The 20,835-nt window shown below is 44.6% G+C and overlaps 1 protein-coding gene across 1 annotated transcript; it reads right to left on the reverse strand.

The window, feature by feature from the left end:
* Positions 1–185: 185 nt before the first annotated feature.
* Positions 186–16,617, reverse strand: limk2 (LIM domain kinase 2). Its single transcript, XM_076731711.1, has 16 exons — positions 16,358–16,617; positions 16,063–16,159; positions 10,303–10,438; positions 7,322–7,431; positions 6,673–6,858; positions 6,352–6,457; positions 4,978–5,192; positions 4,689–4,875; positions 4,509–4,595; positions 4,286–4,417; positions 3,695–3,751; positions 2,798–2,863; positions 2,239–2,410; positions 2,089–2,144; positions 1,766–1,923; positions 186–1,430 (listed from the first exon to the last, which is right to left on the reverse strand). The coding sequence occupies exons 1-16, from the start codon at positions 16,371–16,373 to the stop codon at positions 1,217–1,219; spliced, it is 1,995 nt and encodes a 664-aa protein (XP_076587826.1). The 5' UTR covers positions 16,374–16,617; the 3' UTR covers positions 186–1,216.
* Positions 16,618–20,835: the final 4,218 nt, after the last annotated feature.

The raw sequence follows: 20,835 nt of genomic DNA on the forward strand, positions 1-20,835 counted from the left end.
TGTAAACGCAAATTAGGCAAAGGACTTGCTTTTCTGACCAACAGTCAAAACTACAAGTAAAAATGTTCAGTATGTTCAGAAAGAGATGGAAATTATTTCCCGGTTATCTGATTCTTTGTAGGACAAGAAACCGATTCTTATCAACAGATTTACTGTGATGTGAGAGAAGAAGGACAACAAGAAGTCAACTGTCAGAGGGTTTATTTCTGAAACACTATTGATATAAATAATAGTGGTTACAACTGGTCGTCAGTACCTTGCATGATGATAGCAAAAAGGCAAAAACGTCCATTTGTGACTAAATGTCTAAAAATCTACACTTCCCATTAGAAAATGACATCCAATTAAGAGGCATACTATGTACATATTTATATACACTGTTTGAGAAAAAAAATCCAGTTCTTCTGTACAAAACAACTTTTTTAAGGTCAACTCTTGCATGATTATATCTGACAAGTATTAATTTAGAGCTTCAGCCCTGTTTTTAAAGTAGGAATCAGGTGTTTGATAGTGTGGCACACATGAAAAATCTAAATAGTGTTCGTTCATCAGTCTTAGAAACGGATTAAAATCATGTGACGACAAAGTACAGAATCATACTTGTAACCGTCTCGTCAAAAATTAGATCAGTGGTGCTCGGGCGAAAAACATTCCTTCGCCATCTGCTGTCAAATCTCAGAGAGATGAAACTATTCGGGGTCAGTGTGCATTTGGCTTCCACCGCTGCCTTAAGTCGCATCAGCTCTCTCCGAGCCCTGCCCGTTGTTTACTCGGACCGTCTTTGTTCTCTTTGCTGCTGCAGTGAGGCGAGTCCGCTCCTGGGCTGAGACTGATCTCTGGGCATTCCACACATAGCAAACAACAACTTCAGAACCAGAAAAACAAAACTGCCGTCACGTGCTGTCTTCCACCTTATAAAGATGCTCGTCGTGTGTCAGGGAAAGTTGCATATTGCCATCATACACAGTAAACATTAGTACAACCCTGCGTGTGGTGAGTGGGGGCTGAGCAGGGTAAGAAAAAAAAATAAAAAACAGTAACTAACACTTGTCTTTTTGAAATGTGTCCCTCCACTCACAATGCAGTTCATTGGCATTGGTCCAGCTACCTCAGGTTATCCAGTTCTAATATGGCTTGGGTTCAATGCGCTTCCCTCTTTTTCTCATCCACAGTATTAGTGCAGCACTTCAGAGGGGTCAACAAAGAGGCTGAGGTCCTAGCTGCCATTTTCTGTCATGCTGGATGAGTCTGCAGAGGCCGGCGTTGGGGACGTCGACTGCTCTGTGCTCTGGGCTGGGGAGACGTCTTTAGGCCAGTGGAGTCGACTCAGGCTCTGATGCAGTTCGTCCAGTTCGGCTGGCAGCGGGATCCCCAGCTCCTGGTTGAGGGACAGAGCTTCAAACCAGTCCTCCAGCTTCTGGAAAGGTGGACTGGGGGAGGAGGAGGAGAAGGAAAAAGCAGGGAGGGCACACAGAGGGGTTTTGGGTTAAAACCAGCCTGACAAGGTCGAGGGAAAGCATGAGGAAGCAATCATGCAGCAGAGGCGTGCCCCTGTGCAGCCAGGTCAACATGGCACCTGAATGTAGTTGTTTTCCCCCCAGTGCTTCTACAGACTCTCTAAGATCAGGGGGTGATTATTGGAGTGATTATTCCCACAGATTTCTTTAGATTTTTGATGCACAGCTGTTGCACATCTCTTGCCTTGTTCTGGTCACAGTCAGCAACTCAGCAAAAAATAAACGTCAGAGCAACAGCAGGTGCTCACCGGTTGTCTGGGGTGAGGTCACAGCAGGCCACGGTCAGTGGAAAGAAAGCCGGCGGACAGTCGTCAGGGAGGAACTTCTCCACAAACTTTCCAACATTCAGGCCAAAGTCCAGAGTCCTGGGGAGGCACTCAGGGTCTGCGTAGACTTTTCCAATGATCTGGGTCATAAGAGGAGGTAAGCATCAATCCATTAGAAGATAGACACACACTTAAGAAATATCAGGGTCAACACTCAAAGTCCATTAACTACAATGGTGTCAACAAAACTGCGTTTTAAATCTGCAGGCTTCAGACTTGGTAATCCAATATTTTGTCGCTCTTACCTCACAAAGCACAATTCCAAAGGAGAAAATGTCCACCTTCTCGTCATAGCGTTTACCTGGAAGGACGTCACGTAGAGGTTTGAGTAAATGCACACGAAGACTGAATGAACATGTAAAGTTCGTAATTCACTTCTTTTGTCAGCGGCTCACCATTTAGCATCTCTGGAGCCATCCAGTACGGGTTTCCCACGACAGTGTAGCGCTTCTTTCGGTCGACACGTCTGAACACCCTCTTCTTGGTAGATTTTTCAGGCAGAGGCTTAACTTTGTCCTCTACGATGAGCCGGGACAGCCCAAAGTCAGCGACGACCACAGTGTTGTCCTGTCGGCAGATGATGGTTCGCTTTCATTTACAGTACCGAGCCACATTTAAAAATGCAAACTTTTCACATACTAAGCATTTAAAGTCCAGATGGAAGAAGAGGAAGAAATGCTCTATAATGTCAGGAAGTCACAAATACAGTAAATGCTCTTTGATTCTCTACTACAGTCTCATAAAATAAGACAATATTGTCTTCAGCTCTCATTAAACTTTAGAACTTTGTTTACACAGACAGCCGTCCTGGCAAACCAAAGGACTGGCAACGACTTTCACTCACGGCTGAATGCATGCCAGCTTTTACTCGGTTCATAAAAAGTACAAACTGTTCCCACCCCTTGTTCTCATTGTTCTGACGTGTAATGGCTGCTGAGACGACATGCCACCTACCAGTTTAACCAGGCAGTTGTGAGAATTGAGGTCTCTGTGTATGATACTCATGGAGTGAAGGTACGCCTGAAACAAAGAGGAAAGTCAAGGAGGGTAAAAATCAGACATGTGGAAAAAAAAGCTTTTCAGCACCAACATCACATTGTCCATGACTGACGCCACCTTTTTTCCATCCCCTCCATGAGCTGGACTCTGTGGCTAAACTCAGATCTCATCAAATCTACTATCTGAAACGTTGCACTCTGCCTTTAAATGCATGGTGGCGCTCTTGTGACACGTTAAAACAGGGTCTGCACAGTTTTTTATGTGAAATTCAAGGACTTTTCAAGCACTTTCCAGGCACCTAAACCCAAAACTTCTCCATTCTTGAAGCTTTCATGTCACATCTAAACTGTTACCACAAACATTTTTTATGTATTTACCAGCTGCTCATATTAACTTTGACTTTGATCATGATTATTGAACGCTTAACTGCTTTCATGCTTAATTTTGATGTCAGGAGACAAACAAAAAAACACAAAGCCGGGATTGTTTCCTGTTAAACATTAAAAAATTTTTGGTTTTTACAAGCGACGGTGTAGACGCTTCACCAGATCATGCTGTCAATCAAAGTCATGCCAGCTTATGAACACCAATAACATGTGTGAGCAGCTCAACCAAAGAAAGCTTCATTTAATCTGGATCAGGACAATAAATTAAATAGAAAATAGAGAAAATATTTTGTCTTTTATCATCTACTCTCCCACTAATCAGAGGGATCTCTTGTGGTGATCCCAATGCCCACAAGGGGTCCTGTGGGGAAGTGTGCTCTGACGCACTTTTACACACATTTAGGCCGCTGAAATCAGCAGCCAAACAGTTCAATAACAGTAATGTCTTTGCAAGAGGCCAACTCACCATGCCAGAAGCGATGCTCTTTGCAAAGCTCACCCTTTGCTCCCATGGAAACGGGTCCTGTTAACAAAAGAGGTAAATGAATAGAGGCTCCTTCAGAGGTTATAATGCATAACAGGGGTAAATACAGACTGATTCTGCACCAAGGTAGAGCCAGAAAAACACCATTCAACAGGGACAGTGAACGAAATTAGACCTTTACGAATTAAATTCAAGAACCGGCCGTCTCCCACATGCTTTGAACATAATTGGAGACCAAAAAAACAAACACAGAAACACTCTCCCTCTCCTCCCTGGGTCGTGCGCTGAGCTGAGCTGCTCAAACATATTCGCTGTGGGAGGAGGGGAGCACGGCTCTTTAAAATTTCACCTGGGAACACTTTCTACAACTTTTCTCATTCCACGTCTTGGCCGGTTGACATGCCAGCCAGCCCACTATAGAGCCGAGAGTCCACTTATCAGTGGTGAGTTTACTTCGGGTCAGCCCCCTCCCACACTGCAAACAGCTCTTTCTGTGGCCACTGAAGGCTTTTTTGTGCTCTGCTGTGAGGGAGGACGGGGAGAGGGGTAAGTGAATCTACTCATTGAGCTCACCGTGTCTCTGATGAAATCCTTCAGGGTGCCTCCCTCGATAAACTCAGTTATCAAATTGAGCCTCTTGTCCTTGTACAGCACGCCGATGAACCTCAGAACATGGGGATGATCCAGGCTTCGCATTACTTTGACCTGAAGATGAAGCAGAAACAGAGTTAAAGGCGATCCGACCACGAAGACTGAAAGCTGCTCATCTCGAATCAGAGCTCGGTTTTGTACCAACCTCCTTCAGGAAAGTCTTCTGGGTCTCCTCATCGCACCGGATCAGCTCCTTCATCACCATCACCTCTCCTGTGGCTTTATGAGTCACCTGTTTTTGGGAGAAAAGCGGCACATGCATAACTGGAAGCCCATTGCACGTGGAAACACGAGGTAGAGGTGAAACACACGGCGAAGAGCTGACCTTGATCGCCTGTCCGAAGAAGCCTTTTCCTAAGATCTCTCCATGGATGAGGTCACATGGGCGGAAGATGCGATGAGAGCAGCTACTGGAGGATCTCAAGGACTCAGAGCGGCCGATGTCTCGTGTGACAAAAAGCGTCTCTTTCGGAGAATTTGGCCCGGGTGACTTACAAATGCTGTTACTGCGCCTGGAGTGGACAGCGTGGTCGATTAAAAATTCCAGAAATGACGTGGGCTCATCTCTTGTCCATTATGTACGCGGTACAGTTTTTTTGGCTGCCCTCACTCACCTCAAAGACCTCCTTTTCAGCGTGCCCTCGTCAACCACGTCGGTTCTCTCCAGGACCGCATCAGAAGGTGAGGACAGGCGCATGCGGGACGTGGCCGGGACTCCCAGAGTGGTTCTCGGTGATCCCAGCCTGAGCCGGTCTAAACGCTGCCTGACGGGGTCGTACTCGATAAGCAGCTGCAGCGTGTGACTGGTGCGGTGAATGAGATCGTCCACCTGAACAAACCCGACACAGTTTTAAATGATTAGTCTCTAAAATCTGATTTTAATTCAAGAATGGCTGAAAATTCATTAAAAAAACAAACACATTATTTCACTGTGTTAAACCCTAACGAGAGGCTGTTAGAGCAAACAGCTGTCTATCAAAGTCAGACTGGTTTGGTGGGAGCTTTCCATACACACACACACACACACACACACACACACACACACACTAAGTTGCCAGGTATGTAGGTACACTTGCTCATATCACTTGAACTCAACTGAACTTTGTTTTTACAGCACCTTTTATACAAGCCCTAAATGCCTCACATACCAAAACAAGACAAAGAATAAAAGAAAAAAATAAACCAAAGATTTGTACCAATCAAACAATAAAATGTTAGAAAACCGATGAAAAAGTCAATAAAATAAAACAAACACTTGGGATGACAATAAACCGATGATTATAACTTTACAACAGAGGCTCAAACACAAATAAAGGCCGCATTAAGGCAGCCTATTACAATAATCTGGCTATAAAACCTACAATTGATCATACAGCTGAATCAGCACCTCCCAAAAACAATTTCATCACATTGAACATTATAAAAGGCAGGATTTATTGCAGCACTGCAGCATTAGCCTGCATTATCTTTAGCTGGGCGTACCTCATAAACTGGTAACTGAGCACACTTCTAGTTAACCACTCGGAGTCATTAGTTAACCATCAAAACTAATCACAAAGCATGACTTCATCACAGCAAGCAGAAGGCAACCTTTCAGATGGGATATAACACTGAAATGTGCTACAGAGGAAACAGGATACTGTCGGTGGGAACGTGGAAACAAAACAAAAACTAAAGAGGTGGAAGCAGTGAATGCTGACAGTTGGTATGAAGGGAGGGTGGTGCGAGGGTGAGGTTGTGGGAATGAGCATTTAAGTGCAGTCATTCCACATACTGCTCTCTCCCAGCTGAAGAATGTATAAATGATGGAGGAATGTGAGGAATGCCTCAAATCACATGTGCCGTTGCTGTATAATAAGAACACAGCTTTGCAAATTGCTCTCAAGGAATGGACTTGCCCTTAATAGCGACACTAATTAGCTGCACATGAAGAACGCGCCACATATCACTGCAGGAGTCTGAGAGATGTGCGCGAGGCATCGACCCACCTCCTCCTCCATCAGTGTCCCGACAGGAAGGCCATTGATCTCCAGGATCCTGTCCCCAACGTGGATGGCATTTCGCACCTCTGGACTAATCAGCATCCCTCTGACTCTGGAACAGCACAGCACCAACACTGACATGTGAGCATTAGCACGACAGAAGGAAAGTACAGACGTAAAGGCAACAGGTGAAGGAGGACAATCAATCACGACCTTCTCTTGTAGAGGGACAGTTCCACACACACCGCTGTCCTGCTATTTAGAAAACCTATAAAGAGCCTTACATAAAGCATTACTCATCCCGTCTCTCCATCGGGTCCCACTTACTCTTTGACTTGGACACTCGCCGATCCGTTGACGTCCCTCAGCACCGACACGGACAGGCCCCTCTTGCCGTTGGCTGCAGAGGGCATCGAGATGAGGGTCACCGTGTGGGGGAGGGAGTCGAGGACCGAGTCGTGTGAGCGCTTTTCCAACATGGGTGTAAGGACCACCTGTTTGTAGCACTTTCCACTGCGCACAAGAGAGGGTGTGAGTCAGTGCATGTGTGGACATGTGCTTGTTGTTACTCTTCAAAGGACTGAAGGAGTCACAGACTAATGACTAACTAATAACAAACACTGGCTGAACATTAACTCCATGACGCTGTTATGCTTCAGATGCAGCTTTTCATAACAAATTCACACTTTAACTGAATCCATACACCAAAAAAGAACAGTGAAGATGCTGCTATGCATTACAGTTCAATGCCCTTATAGTACATAACAATATGATTCCTGTAAGAGCTACTAAAGCATTTCACATTCGGTAACACTGTCAGTTCTCTTATTTCACTGTTGTATCAACATCTTTCCAGCCTTTCCTTCCACACTTTGTAATCAGCCGACACATTGAGACTGGTGTTTAAAGGACGTTAACCCCAAACGTGCCAGCTACAGTGCAAACAGCTTTCAAAATGCCTGTGCAGGCGTCTTACCAGTAGAGTTTTGACCGCTCGACTAAGGCGTAGGTGTCCCTGTCCTCAATCACCACCTTGCAGCTCAGACACACAAAGCACTCAGGGTGATACTTGTGTTCTCCGGCCACCTGGAACCACAAACGAAATGGGCTTATGATCAAAGCGTCCACCCAACCTGAAGCCGTACGGTTCTGCTGCGCGTTGCTCGCCGTAGGAGTGTGTTGTGCTCCGTGTTTGCTTTCTGCCCTCCTCCCGCTGTGAGGCGGTGACACAGTCGTAACACCTGCTTTACTCTCACACTGTCTGGAATCTGCTATGATGTCACCTCCCTCCACAGGTCTGAGCCACTCGCCTTGCTGACGTGCTCGCTTTGAACCCTCTGAATTCGTCCGTCGTGTGCTTTCTCTGTCTCATTAACCATTTCCCTTTCTGAAATTTATGTTACGCTCTCATTTCACCTGGCTTTTTAACTCCTCTCTCTCATGCGAGATGAGACAACGTGTTGCCTCCAGCAAGCGGGCGATCTAATCGTGCACATACCTGAGCGTTAAGCTTACATTTTAAATGTAAGCACCTGAGTAATGTGGAGACAAAACATACCAGTGTCACACATGCTGCCTCTAAAATCATAAGCCTCCCCACACCCAGACACGAACGACAGAGCCATCCCACACCCTGTGCTCACAACAGCAAACAACACCAAACACCCCGTCAATCGTCTCATCACATCACCGCCATCTGGACGGAGATAGAGGAGCGTAAAACGGAGGGGAGCTCGCTTCAGAGGGAGTTTTGTCCCCTCTGTCTCGCTGACAACATTGTGAGCTGGGGTGTATGAATGTATTTACGGAGACTCTGTATTGTCTTGTATGCTGCGGAGTCTGGATCTGCTGTGAAAACAAATCATCCCTCTGGGACAATAAAGTCTAAAGAATTAGTTTGAAACACAGGATGTGTCTCATTTTCACATGACACACTGCACAGAGCCACATACTGATCTGTGCGGTGCAGAGTATTTACTGTTACTAGATGAAAAGGAAGCGGAAGGTTTTTTTCCAAATATGTGTCGGTTACTTTTGTTTTCTGCAGTGTTCCTGAAGCAGTGTTCCTGCTCCACCATTCATAATTTGTTTTAATTGTTTCCAGCTGTGAGCCGCTGCTCCAGCTCCTTTGTGCATTGCATTGTGGGACAACATCCACTAGCAGCACACTTTTTTTCTTTTAAAGTTGGCATACTGACTGTGTCGAGTGTACTTTATTTTGTCCCTTTTCGAATGTGAGTGTTCACATTCACACCTGTAGTGTGGATGTGGGACACAGGTACAGAATCACTGCGTCTATTACATTTTTCTCACATTTGTCAAAGGTCTGACTCAGTGAGTCAATGCTGGGAAAGGGTTCCCTGCTGATACAGACAGATTAAAGTGATGTCAGCCAAATCAGTGTGACATCTCAGGAGTCTGTAACTCCCTGCCTTCAAGCCAAGAAGAGAACCACCACCACCACCACCACAGACCGCAGTCACAACCTGCCTCGGGCTTCGACAGCAAGACGGAGCTGGAACCAGCTCAGCACAACAAGTGAGGAGTCACGAAGTCGGTCTCGTATTGGAGAGGTAGAAACTGTGACACTCCATAGCAAAATGCTCATGAAAAAACGGTGCCTTTAAATACAACAACCATCTTTAATCAGTCGATAAACTAACAAATAATTCAAACCGGCACAAAAACAATAGTGTTGTGGCCATGAATGCCTAACGAGCAGCAGCAGCTCTGCATGACCCTCCTCTGCTGATGGCCCACAATGATTCCCTTTCTGGCCGAGAGGCTCCTGTGCCAGATCAGCTCTGCCAAAAGCACTTGGCTTCGCTGGCTGATGAAGCAGGATGCCAATACTAAATAGAAGAGTCCATTGTGTGTGTTGCTTGGTGGCAAAAAGAAAAACTTCAGTCTGGCTCCATGTTAGACAAGTGACCCCGGTTGTGACCAGCAAGAGCTGCTGCCACCTGAATTTCATGTTTCAGCTCGTAAACGGACCCAAAGCTGGATTAAAGTCAACATACACCAGCGTCTCTGGAGCCAAATGTGACTTTTACTCTTATTTCTGGGTTATTTTAATTTTCTCTCCAGAGTTTAAGTGTTAGATTATAAAGGTTTGGTTCAAAGGTGTATTGCCCTCTACATTTGACTGAATCCCATTTTTAAGACGTTTCATTTGAGCATGTGTCAGTCTGAACGTACACACTGTACAACGTGTTATGTCTTAGTATTGCTTTACCAACAGATCCTCCACTGTGGCTAATATCTGCAGAGCCACCTCACCACAGAGCACTGAACATGACGGCCTCCAAAACCACCTCATGTTCTAGCATCTTCCCACTAGATCCTCTGTGTGCTTGGGGAAGTGAACTGTGGAGAACTTCTGTACAGAGAGGGAACATAATGGGGCCTCGAGGGGGATTTCACAAGCGAGGTCTAGAGCCCAATGGCCACGTTCAGCAGCAGCCAATGTTAAGTATCACTCATCTGTAAATGTAATAATTGCCACAAAAACAGCCCCCCTGCCTTTTAATGCATGTCAGTATGACTGTGGAGCAGTGGGGAGGAACTGGAGCACACGGAGCATCGACACGCTCTGTGGGCATTCTGGTATTATTTAAGTAGAGGAGGAAATTGTTGGCAATTGTTGCTGTGCGATCGCGGCGTGGCAGACTAGCCTGGCAATCACATATAGTAACAGCGGTCTAATAGTCTTGACCAGTGTTGGGCTTTATTAGACTGAAGTCTGATGCAATCACAACGCGGCAAACTGGAGTATAGGCGCACTCGCAGTCTGGTAGGTTATTACAGACTTCCATCATCCTCTTTCATAAATTAAACCTGAATGAGAAGATGCGCCCAGACCTTTGACGGTTGCTTCATGTGAATCTGTAATGTTTTTGCTTATAAATCTCTCAGCAGAGAGTAAACAGCGTTTCACAATAGGGGCAGCAGACTCACCATGGCAGGTCCAGTCATGAGCAGAGAGCAGCCGTGACAGAGCTCTCCGAACTTCTCCCAGTAGTGTTTGCGACAGTACAGCTTGCCATCCTTCTCGTAGTACCAGTTAGTCAGGTGGTCACAGCACACAGAACACCTGAGAGGACAAAAGCAGGCATGGTCACGTTCATGCAGAACAAAGCAGATGAACGGAGAAGAATGAAGAGATAAATCATTAGAAAAACAACGATGTTTAAGGTGGTATGGCAGAGACTCAAAACCCTGAGGTACTATTAAGACCTGCTGATAATTTCAAAGGTATGTGAGTGATGCCTCCGTGTCTCCACATGTGTGCAAAGCAAGACAGCAGCGCTGCAACAAAATTATTTTAATTATCAATGAATTAATCAGCTGCAGTCATCACAAGTTGCCAGAGCTCAGCAATGCCTTCAAATAGCTTATTTAGTCTTATTTAAATGACAGAAAGGCAGCAAATCATCACACTTCAGTAGCGTTTTACTTGACTTCAATGATAAATTTTTAATCTAAATAAACACTGAGTATTTTTACAAGTCTACTATTGGTCAAATGTAAAGTTTAACAGTTGATAGTTTCAGCACGATAAGACAGAAAAAGCTGAGAGTCACACAAAGAGACGATTTGCAATTTGGTAAGAGTTAAAAATCTGAGCCATCAGACAAACTGTAACCTGTCTGTACAATATTTCAAAGCTCACTCCTCATATGACAGACGTTACAGCAGTGAATGGCATTAAATGATACATGAGAGCTTGTCTGGAAACCATAAATCAGACTACTGAACACAAAACCAAGACCGAGGTCGAGCAGGACAGGAAGTTTAGCTGGGAGGCACGATCCCAGTGACGATGACGACAACATATACTTTTCCCTGAACGAGGTGCAGGGCCCAATAAATACCTCACCCTGAGAGGTGCTTGCTGGGTCTTGCATGTGCGCTGCAAGAAAAACAGAGACCTGTTCCACTTCTGAGAGAGAAGAATCTGGCAAGACTTTGCAGATGGTGGATGAAAGGAACGTTTGGTTATTAGCCTCTGCACACTACCAGTAAGGCTGCCAAGTAGGTTGCCAATTTCCAGCACCTAGAAAGGACCCAGCTGTTTGAGGGAGAGCCGATGCACCGCTCTGACAATGACCAGCAGCCTAAAAGAATCTCCACGGGGGCAAAGAGCATCAGATGATCTGGCTGTTTTTTTGGCTTACATAACAAACTTCTCAATGTGCGTTTTCTTATCTAGTTCAATGCAAATAATAAGGCATCCAGTCAGCCTTTTGGTCAAAGGTTAGAAAACATATACCAACATCCTGGGTTCAGTCGGGGACTTTGATCAATGTCTGTCTGCCCATAGAGTCACAATCTACCGTCAACTGTCTAATTAGGGCCAAAAATAACAGTTAAAAAGGTAAATATTAAGAACTTGTAGTCCAGAACTCCATTTTATTGCATAAGAACAGCTGATTGATCCAGAGGAACACTGGCAAAATTAAGGGGACCTTTCTGGCTGCCACTTCGGGACAAAATGTTCAGAGTGAGGAATGCTAAAGCTGCTAGCAGACTGGAAAGCACCTGCAGGCAATGAGCGTTCCTTGAACAAGCTGCACTGGTTATGCAAAATGGTGGCAGCAGGCTCGACTGCCACAATACAATCAAGGATGAGCCGTTCTGTCAGAGATTAGGTTACCGAAATGTCCCCAGTGTTGCTGCAGTCCGACTCTGCAACAGCTCCGACTGTTTCTCAACGTCTTTGTGCTCACCTCGGTTTCGAAGTAACTTGAGCAAGGATGCTGAAAGATGGCTTCAGATTTAGGTGATGAAGTGCAGACGAATGAATCATGTGTCACTGCTGTTTGGACGTTGTTTTTCCATTGAGCGGGAGTGCAAAACAGTCCACAGGACTAATCCCTCTTGAACTCCAGATTAAGCAGGTGTGCAATAACACACAGGCTGCTTTCAGGAATGACTACGATGATAAACTTCCAGCTGACACTGTGCTGACTTCCTGATTGGCGTCAATCTCTAATTCAGGGCTTTGGTCTTAACCAGCATGACTCTGAGAGCTCTGAATGCTCACATTTCATGAGTGTCTGAGATGACGAGTCAGAAGTGGAGTTACTTGGAGTGGGAATGTGGTTTTTATGCATTTTTGATCTCCTGGTGCCGTGCTGGCAGCAGCCTTCTGCTGAGCCTCATGCATCGCGTTGCTCTCTGCACTGCAGGTATAGTTGATCCAGGCTTATTGACTTTGGCAAAGATTCCACATATTTCAAAGTTTTCTGGCATTAGTTAAGAAGGAGCCGTCTTACAGAGGGAAGACCACATGTTTGTGTCTTAGCGGAGAGCTGGGGGGAAGCACTGGTCGTGACGCAGGGGCAGTGTTTCAGTCTTTAACATCTATGTTATTGGCCTTATATCAATAATGTGAGGAAACAGTCTGTTCTGAAAGGTCAGCCTGATAATGACTCCAACCTGATTCACCTCACTGTGACATGAGGGGAAGCAGAGCTGAAAGCTCACTGGAGTAAAGGCTGCAGGAGTGATGGAAGCATTTGATTTGTCCATCAAACAGTCTGGATGCAGAGTTTCCATTTATGAAACTATTTAAATAGACAACAGCACAGCAGAGCCAAGAGATTGGTCTTGGGCATTACTTTTGCACAGATATATCAGGGTTAGCACTGACAGGTTCATTTTTCAACAATAAAAAAGGTTTTACTCTGTAAATATAAAATATGTAGTGGTAACCTCATGCAAATCTAAAGTTTCCTGATCATTTTTCTACTACTTTAATACTTTTGCTATCAGTACCTGCCTCAAAAATGCAGTTTTGGTCAAGCTAGAGCATGCAAACAGCACCGGTACGATCAGTATCAGTACAGCCTGGTGATACCAGTGCGCTCATTTGGTCCAATCAGATAAAAGACACACACAAAAGAGGAGAGAAAGACCTGTGAAAAGTCTTCGGCTGGTATGCATGACACTCAGTATCTGTCCAGGTGTGGCAGCAGAAAGAAAAACTTCCACCTCGTCCGCCTTGTTCTGAACAAATCAATGTTCCCAGACACATCCAGCTGATAAACTGCAATTATTGTCCATTATGTGCCAGCGATATATCGAGATAACGTGATGTAATGGTGCTTATAAAAACACCTGACTTCCTTCTGTGTGTACTGGTGGTGAGTGGGGGGGCACGCTCAGGTGGTTCTTCAATGAACAATGCAAAAGTCCTGCCTGCACAAACACTACAAAGTAAACATCACTCACTTCCTTAAACCCACATTCCTGCAGGAGTGTAATTCCTTTGTGGGAGTTTAGAGTGGAGGGACGTTATGTCAGCGCCTTGAAGACCTGAAGAAGGCTTCAGGACCTTATGTGAGGGAGTGTGACTGCCAAATGTTCTTCTCAAGGACCTCAAGGAGTGGAGAGTGACATGTGATGTTTGTTTGCTTTATCCAACCCACAGCTCAAGACCCAAAACACACACTTCACTATCAAACACAAGCCAAAAACAGGACCAAACTGGCAAATCTGAAAAGCTGAATGATGATCAGAATAGCTGCAGATTTCAATCAACTTATCAATGAGTTGGTTCTGCGCTGCATAAGATTTAAAGATTTAAGATGTAGGACACACAGATCTTAAGAGGAAGAAGCAATAAAAGAAAAGCATCTGTGGATTCTGTCTCTGTGAAGATTTACTGCCGAGCACAGACACAAGGACAGACCACAGGCACTAACCCCCCCCCCCATCCTGTATTGTGACTGGTTTTATAATGATAATATCTGCAGCTCCAAACACGTCCAGTGAAGTACAAGGTAGGAAATATCCAGCTATCCTTGAGGGGGGATAAAAAAACAAAGGATTCTGCAGTCAGTGTCTGAGACAGTGGACTCACGTCTCTGAATCGCTGTCTAGGAATGCAGAACACAGCAGAGTGGATGTTGTTACCTATAGGCCTCAATAACACTGCCAGGTTTACTGGAACAGGGGTGACGTCAGCTTGTAAGAATGTTCCACAAGGTGGAGGTACATGGAGGGCAGAGTGGCAGCATGGAGCAACAGGAGCACCACTGGGGGGGGGGTGTCACACTGACAAAGACTTCTTATTTTTGCTGTGTTTCCCTTTAAAGTTGAAGATTTAGCTCTTCATGCAAAACGATGTGAGCTATGATTAGAGTCTCACATTATTGCAGCGTGCAAATATCTCAACCGTAGTAATGAAAAAGACAATTCTGGACCCCCGGAGTGAAACCTCAGAGAGACAAACTGCTGCACATTTAGATGAGTAACAGCACTGCAGCGCGCTTCCCACACACACAAAACATCTGATATCTGCAAGTTTTTAAGGAGTGTGACTGAAGACGTTTCAGACAAAGATGACGCCATGAAGAAGGATGCAAGAAATGTTTGAGGGGGGCGTTCATTGGTCAGCTGCGTCTGGAACTTCGCCTCTGAGATGATTTAAGTAGCTGCATGTGTTACTGAAGTCAGTGTTTGGGAAAAGTGAAATCCCAGGTTATGTAAGGACAATGTGCTGCAGGATACTGGCTCAAAGATTCAAGAGAGCTATTTCAGAAACAGAAAACAGAGTCAGCATTTAATTTATTCTATTCTTCAGGCTTTCTGGACATGCCAGAAGTCCTCCAGAGCCAGACTCCAATCATAAAACCAGAGGATTTTTGGATAAACTCTGCAGTGTGTGGCTTCTGAGAGAAAACTCCAAATCAGCCACATTCACAGATTCAGGCACGCAGTTCTTAATCATCTGTTTTATTACGCTGTTACGTTACGTTTTATTACGGCACGGTGACTACTGAGCGCTTACTCTCTGATCCTGCCGTCAATCCGCAGCTCACCTGACGGTTTTGAAGCAACAGCGTAATCAAGGAGAAGAGAGACCAAGTGAATGTTTCTGTTCATCGAGGGGAAAACCCTGTCAGTGTCACATCATGGTTGGCATGTACAGCAGAGCGGGTCCACGGCCCCACACAGAGGTTTCTCACTACGGGGCAGTGACCCGTGAAAGCCAGAGCGCGCACACCGGCTCCAGTGTGACAATCATTAAGCCCCAGAAGAGAGGCAGGGGGCCCGGGCGAAGTCCTCCAGGACGGTGGGACCACTTCACTGACAAATCTGTCGGGGCTGCTACTAACATCTATTTTCATTGCCGTTTGGTCTGTAAGATGTCAGGAAAGGGTGAAAAATGTCGATCAGTGTTTGCAAAAGCCCAAAATGTTTTGTCCACAACCCAAAGACAACCAGTTTACTGACAGAGAAGAGAGAGGAGACCTGAAAATATCCACATTTTAGAAGATGGGATCAGAATTTGAGAGAAAGAAAATGACTCAAATTGATGAATCGGTTATGAAAATAGCTGGAGGTTGATTTAATAGTTGGCAACTATTGGATTAGTCGCTGCAGCTCTACAGTCTGTTCAAGAAGGAGGAATCCTGCATGCTGCATGTTGTGCAGGGAGGCACAAAAAACAATGGTGGATTGTTAAAAACAGATCTAAGCTCATGTTTAGGCCACAAGACAGAAGCTTCTGGGATTATCCACAAGGGCGTTTATGAGAGAAAGCAGCCAGCATGTTGACCAACAATTGAGTCCATGTCAATGCGAGCTGCTCCCCCTCCTCTATGGAAACAAAGCATTCACTGATCAGCCTGACTGACAGACCTGCGCTCATGCAGCACACACAGTCCTCACAGGCGCCTTTAAACCCCCCAAAACTGGAACACTTACTGAAAGCAGGCGTTGTGCCAGGTGTCTTGGAGGACTTTCATGTGAAACGAGTCTTGAATTTTTCCTCCACAGCCCGCACAGTAACAACCATCTGTACCTGCAAGAAATGACCCAGGCTGTCACGTTCAAGGCTTCAAATTCCGCCCGAAATAAGTGAAACTGGCGCAGAGCGAGTAGCTGAGGGAAAGTGAGTCAAACGCAAAGTAAACTTTAAACTGCACCACCTGAGACTAAACGGACAGAGGGTGAACTAATCTCTCCTCAGTGTAAAGTTACAACCTGGAGGACTCCTCACCTTCTGTTTCCTCCATCTACTCCGCGGCGTCGTTGATACTCAAACCCGTTTACAAACTTCTCATGCCGGAGCTGGAGAGCTGTGCTGCGCCGCTTCAAACTTCCATCCCTCCCCGCCGTCAAAGCAGGACTCCAAACTGTGAATACGACGGGAAAAACACACACAAACCCCTTTAATTCCACGCAGAAAGAGGAAACCGAACTTCTCCTGGACGGAGCTGCTTTCTTGCCGCTGGCAGGATAACTGACGTAATGCAGTCTGCAAATTCCTGTACGGAGAGCGGGAGGGCTCAACAGCAGCACCTGGAAGCAGGAGAAAACCGAGGTTTGGCCCCAGAGTGTAAACAGAAAGACAGTAGCGCACCCTACTGGCGGAAAAGTCGTACTGCACACGTTACTTCTTCTATTTCTTCTTCTTCTTCTTCTTCTTCTTCTTCTTCTTCTTCTTCTTCTTCTTCTTCTTCCGCATACCGCCACCTGCTGTACCGATACTGTAAGATATTGTCCCTGGACTAGATAGATAGATAGTAACATAGTAACTTCTGTACAAAATGAAAAATAAAATACACCTGTGTCACCTGTTCTGAATCCTGGGCCTATTGTTTCTGACAATACGGTCAGATAATGAAAAAAAGCCTACTGTTACACTGATATCAGGAGAAAATTCCTGTTAAGCTTGTCATTAATCCTGGTTTCCTTGTTTGCGGAGAGTGTGTGGGAAAGCTGCTTATGAAGCGCAGATGGTCTAACCTTTTGACAAAGAGCAAATTATTTCTAGTCCGGTGTATTTACTGAGATAGACACAGTCATGATGAGACATTGGGCCTCTCTCTGACTCTCCTGAACATGACTTAATGTAATACCAGTGTTGAGCCACTTCTGTCTGTTAGATGCAGATTCCTCTTTTGACACCTCTGTCAGCTGACATGGCCTCAATGCCTGGCTACTTTCTATTTTTAGGGATTTCACATGGTTGCCACAGAGCCAGTCTATAATATCACATCTTTTACTGTTACCACACAATGAATAATAAATTCAATAATCTTCAATCATACACAAATGTCACCCTGACCAACACATCCACAGTCAAGTTAATGCTTTCTAGTTTTGCCTGCCTTACTTCTCCTCCTCCCCGTCTGCCTTCTCAGCTCTCTGCGCTCTATGTGCACATCAAACAGTCAAATTCTGCTCACAAGCTGACACAAAAACATTTCTCACAGCGATCGCTGTTGCTCTTCCTTATAAGATAGAACAAAAAGGAAAACAAACATTTTCGTTCAGTTTTACGCCTTCATTTCTTTGGTCTTGTGCTGCTTTTGGATCTGAAATATTCTGTATTTGCAGCATGCAGTGAAAGCTTGGTTGGATGCCAGTCCTGCACTACTTCATAGTTTAAGAATTCCTCACTGTGTTTGAAGTGTCAAAAAAGCGAAAAGCTGCTCTGTTGGTCTCACCACCAATCACTGCTTTTCACTGTGGTATGTGATTGAGGGATGTTTTTGATAGTGATGATTGATTGATATTATTATACTCAATGTGTTAGCATCATTTTATTGCTGTAGCTAGTCAAGGTGGAGCTAGTGAGCTAGCTTTAATTACTTCATATCCGAGCACACTGTTAGTTTCTTGTCACAGTTGACACGAAGTTGAGGCCACATGCCACAGCAAGTTACTGCACGTCTGTATGAAAAAGTATTATGATCGAAAAGGACAGTCTCACAAAGTATTTCGGTGTTCCAGGTTATGGAATTAATCCTGTTTGTGGCAAACTACAAAAGACAAACAGGATGCAAAGTGTGTGTTGAGCTGTGGTTTTGGGTCTCTCTGTGGCCCTGCAGGGATAAAGGGGCCCCTAAAATTACACTGTAAATCTTAGGTTACATACGTTTGCAATTTTAAAAGCCTGTCTTGAAACAGGTGCCCGTGTTAGCACTGAAACATGACCTGACTCTGGGCTCCAATGGTAAGATGATACAAAACAAAAACGCCAGTTCAGATGCCTTTTTTTTTTTTTTTTTTGAATAAAATACAGATGACTTTTAAAATGAAAGGCTATCTCCAACTAAATTTAAATGCTTATTAAACTTAAAAGCTCAGTGGACACTCACACACTCATTAAGGCAACAAGCCACTGACTGTATATTGAGAGGTCTTCAACGCAAAAATATCAACTTACATATATAAACTCACAAATATAATGTGCATTATTCTCTCACACAGCACAGGCATTAACATGAAATGTGTCATGTTATCTGATCATTTTTATATCTGCATGTCAAATATGAACTTTTCTTGGGTGTTGTTGAAATGAACAGTGGTGACAAAATGGTGCTGTGTTAACATTTAACATGACCAAGATCACTCATTCAAAAGCAACTTTACTTAGAGAACAAGATCCTTAAACACGGGGCCTGGAGAGCCCTCTTCAGGCATTCCGTAAAACAGCATATCAATACATCTTGCCTTTTTTCATATGATGTAATAGATATAACACCAAACATATTTCCACAAGTGGAGAGTGTTCTGAGATTCTTTGAGACAAGTGTCTTTCATTTCTTTTTCTTTGTCTCCCTATCTCTCATCAGCATTCTTCTGTCAACCATTTAGGTCAGTGAACCGCCGTAGGCTTCATGGGAGTTTCTCTATTTTTTTTACATAGTGTGTCTTTAGGGCACCATAGATCTCAGTACCTGTGTTGAGATCCATCCCAACAGCTCAGCCACCTCTATTCTGTTCTATCCCCTACTGCTGTCTCGACTAGCGAAGTCAAGAGGTGTCATCTGTTCTGGCTCAACTTCATAGGACCTAGGAGACGTTTCCCTCAGTACTTCAACCATTGGGCCCTGTTACGACCCACCCTTAGGTGACGAAATGAGGCAAATAACACTCAACACACCACTGACCCAACTTAACCACAAAATTGACACCTATAAAACCGAATCCACGGGAAATACAGGCATAAAAAAAAACATGCAAGACAGTAAATCAAGGCTGACGAAAGGCACACAGTCAAAATACAACTCAAAATCCCGGCCTGAGAGGCAGTCAGACCAGCAGTCCCCACACCAAATGCCTCTCTTCTGATACTGGCCAAGGAGCTTTGAAGCCCAGGTCAGGTGCCCCTCATTCAGCTAGCACATGTAGCAGAACTGGAGAGGACAGGAGAGGAAAAGGGACAAACTGCCCAGGGAACACCTGTATTATGGCCACTCACTCCCACCTCTGACTCTGGGCAGTTTGAGCAGCAGTCTAGCACAACTAGATAGTAGTCTCTGGAGTCAAGAAAGTTTTAAGCCCACTCTTAAATGTGGAGACTGTGTGCCTCATGGGCAAAGACTGGCTGGTGGTTCCATAGCTCAATAGCTAAAGGCTCTGGCTCCCATTCTGCTTTTGGAGACTTTAGGAACCATAAGTAAGCCTGCATTCTGGGAACACAGTGTTCTAGTGGGGTTATAAGGTACTATGAGGTATTTAAGATAAGATGGAGCATGACCATTTATGGCTTTGTAAGTAAGGAGAAGGATTTTAAATTATATTCTTAGTTTTACAGGGAGCCAGTGCAGAGTGGCTAATATCAGAGAAAAATGATCTCTCTTCCTTGTTTTTGTCAGAACACATTCTGCGGCGTCGTGGAGTAACTGGAGAATATCTCCATGAATCTTTTGTAATACCATTTGACCTGAACATGGATTTATGAGACCCAGTGTTGAGAGACAGCATAGCTTTCTTGTCCTTGAAGACACCCTGGCTGTATTGCTTCTCTTGTGAGAATGCAACGCTCAGTGCAGAAGAAGTAAACTAGTAAACTACCACCCTCTGATTTAACCCTTTACCTTTACCTGTCACCTTCATGTAGTCACTGCCATTCTATATTTTCTCCGGCAGACTTCTGAGTGCCTTAGAGTTGCATGACAATTTGGAATGAGCCTGCTGGTCTTGTTAATCAAGCTTAACTCCCTCTGGAGGTCAGTGTTGTTTGCTGGTCGTATCTTGCATATGTCAGCTCCTGTTTGCCTGGGGGGCTTTCTTACGCCTTCAAGCGCTTCTGGGAACTCAGTTGTGATCTCATTGTGCTGCTGAGTGCAGCCCCCTGACTAAGTGTCTCTCTGCACTGCTTCTCTGTAAATAACATGCACTCTCATAGGTTTGAATAGGTTTGCTTTCCTCCTTTACTATACAAAACAATGCATAGAGTGTTTTTTCTCCGTTGTATTGCAGAGTTGGTGCAGTTGTATTTCTGCTCTCTACTTGTACTCCACTACATCTCAGTAGCAAATATTGTACATTTTGTCCACTACATTTCTAACTTAAATTACTTTGCAAATTCAGGTTATTAAGACAAAATAAAATCAACGAATAAATTACGGAATAATTTTATGGATAAGATGACCCAGGGATACAGTGGATGTGGGGAAAAAAAGAAAAAAGCTCACCTTTGCATAATGACTTATTTTACTTTTTGTACTGTAAGTACATTTT

The sequence above is a fragment of the Chaetodon auriga genome, chromosome 5 (genome assembly GCF_051107435.1).
Source record: "Chaetodon auriga isolate fChaAug3 chromosome 5, fChaAug3.hap1, whole genome shotgun sequence".
NCBI lineage: Eukaryota > Metazoa > Chordata > Actinopteri > Chaetodontiformes > Chaetodontidae > Chaetodon > Chaetodon auriga.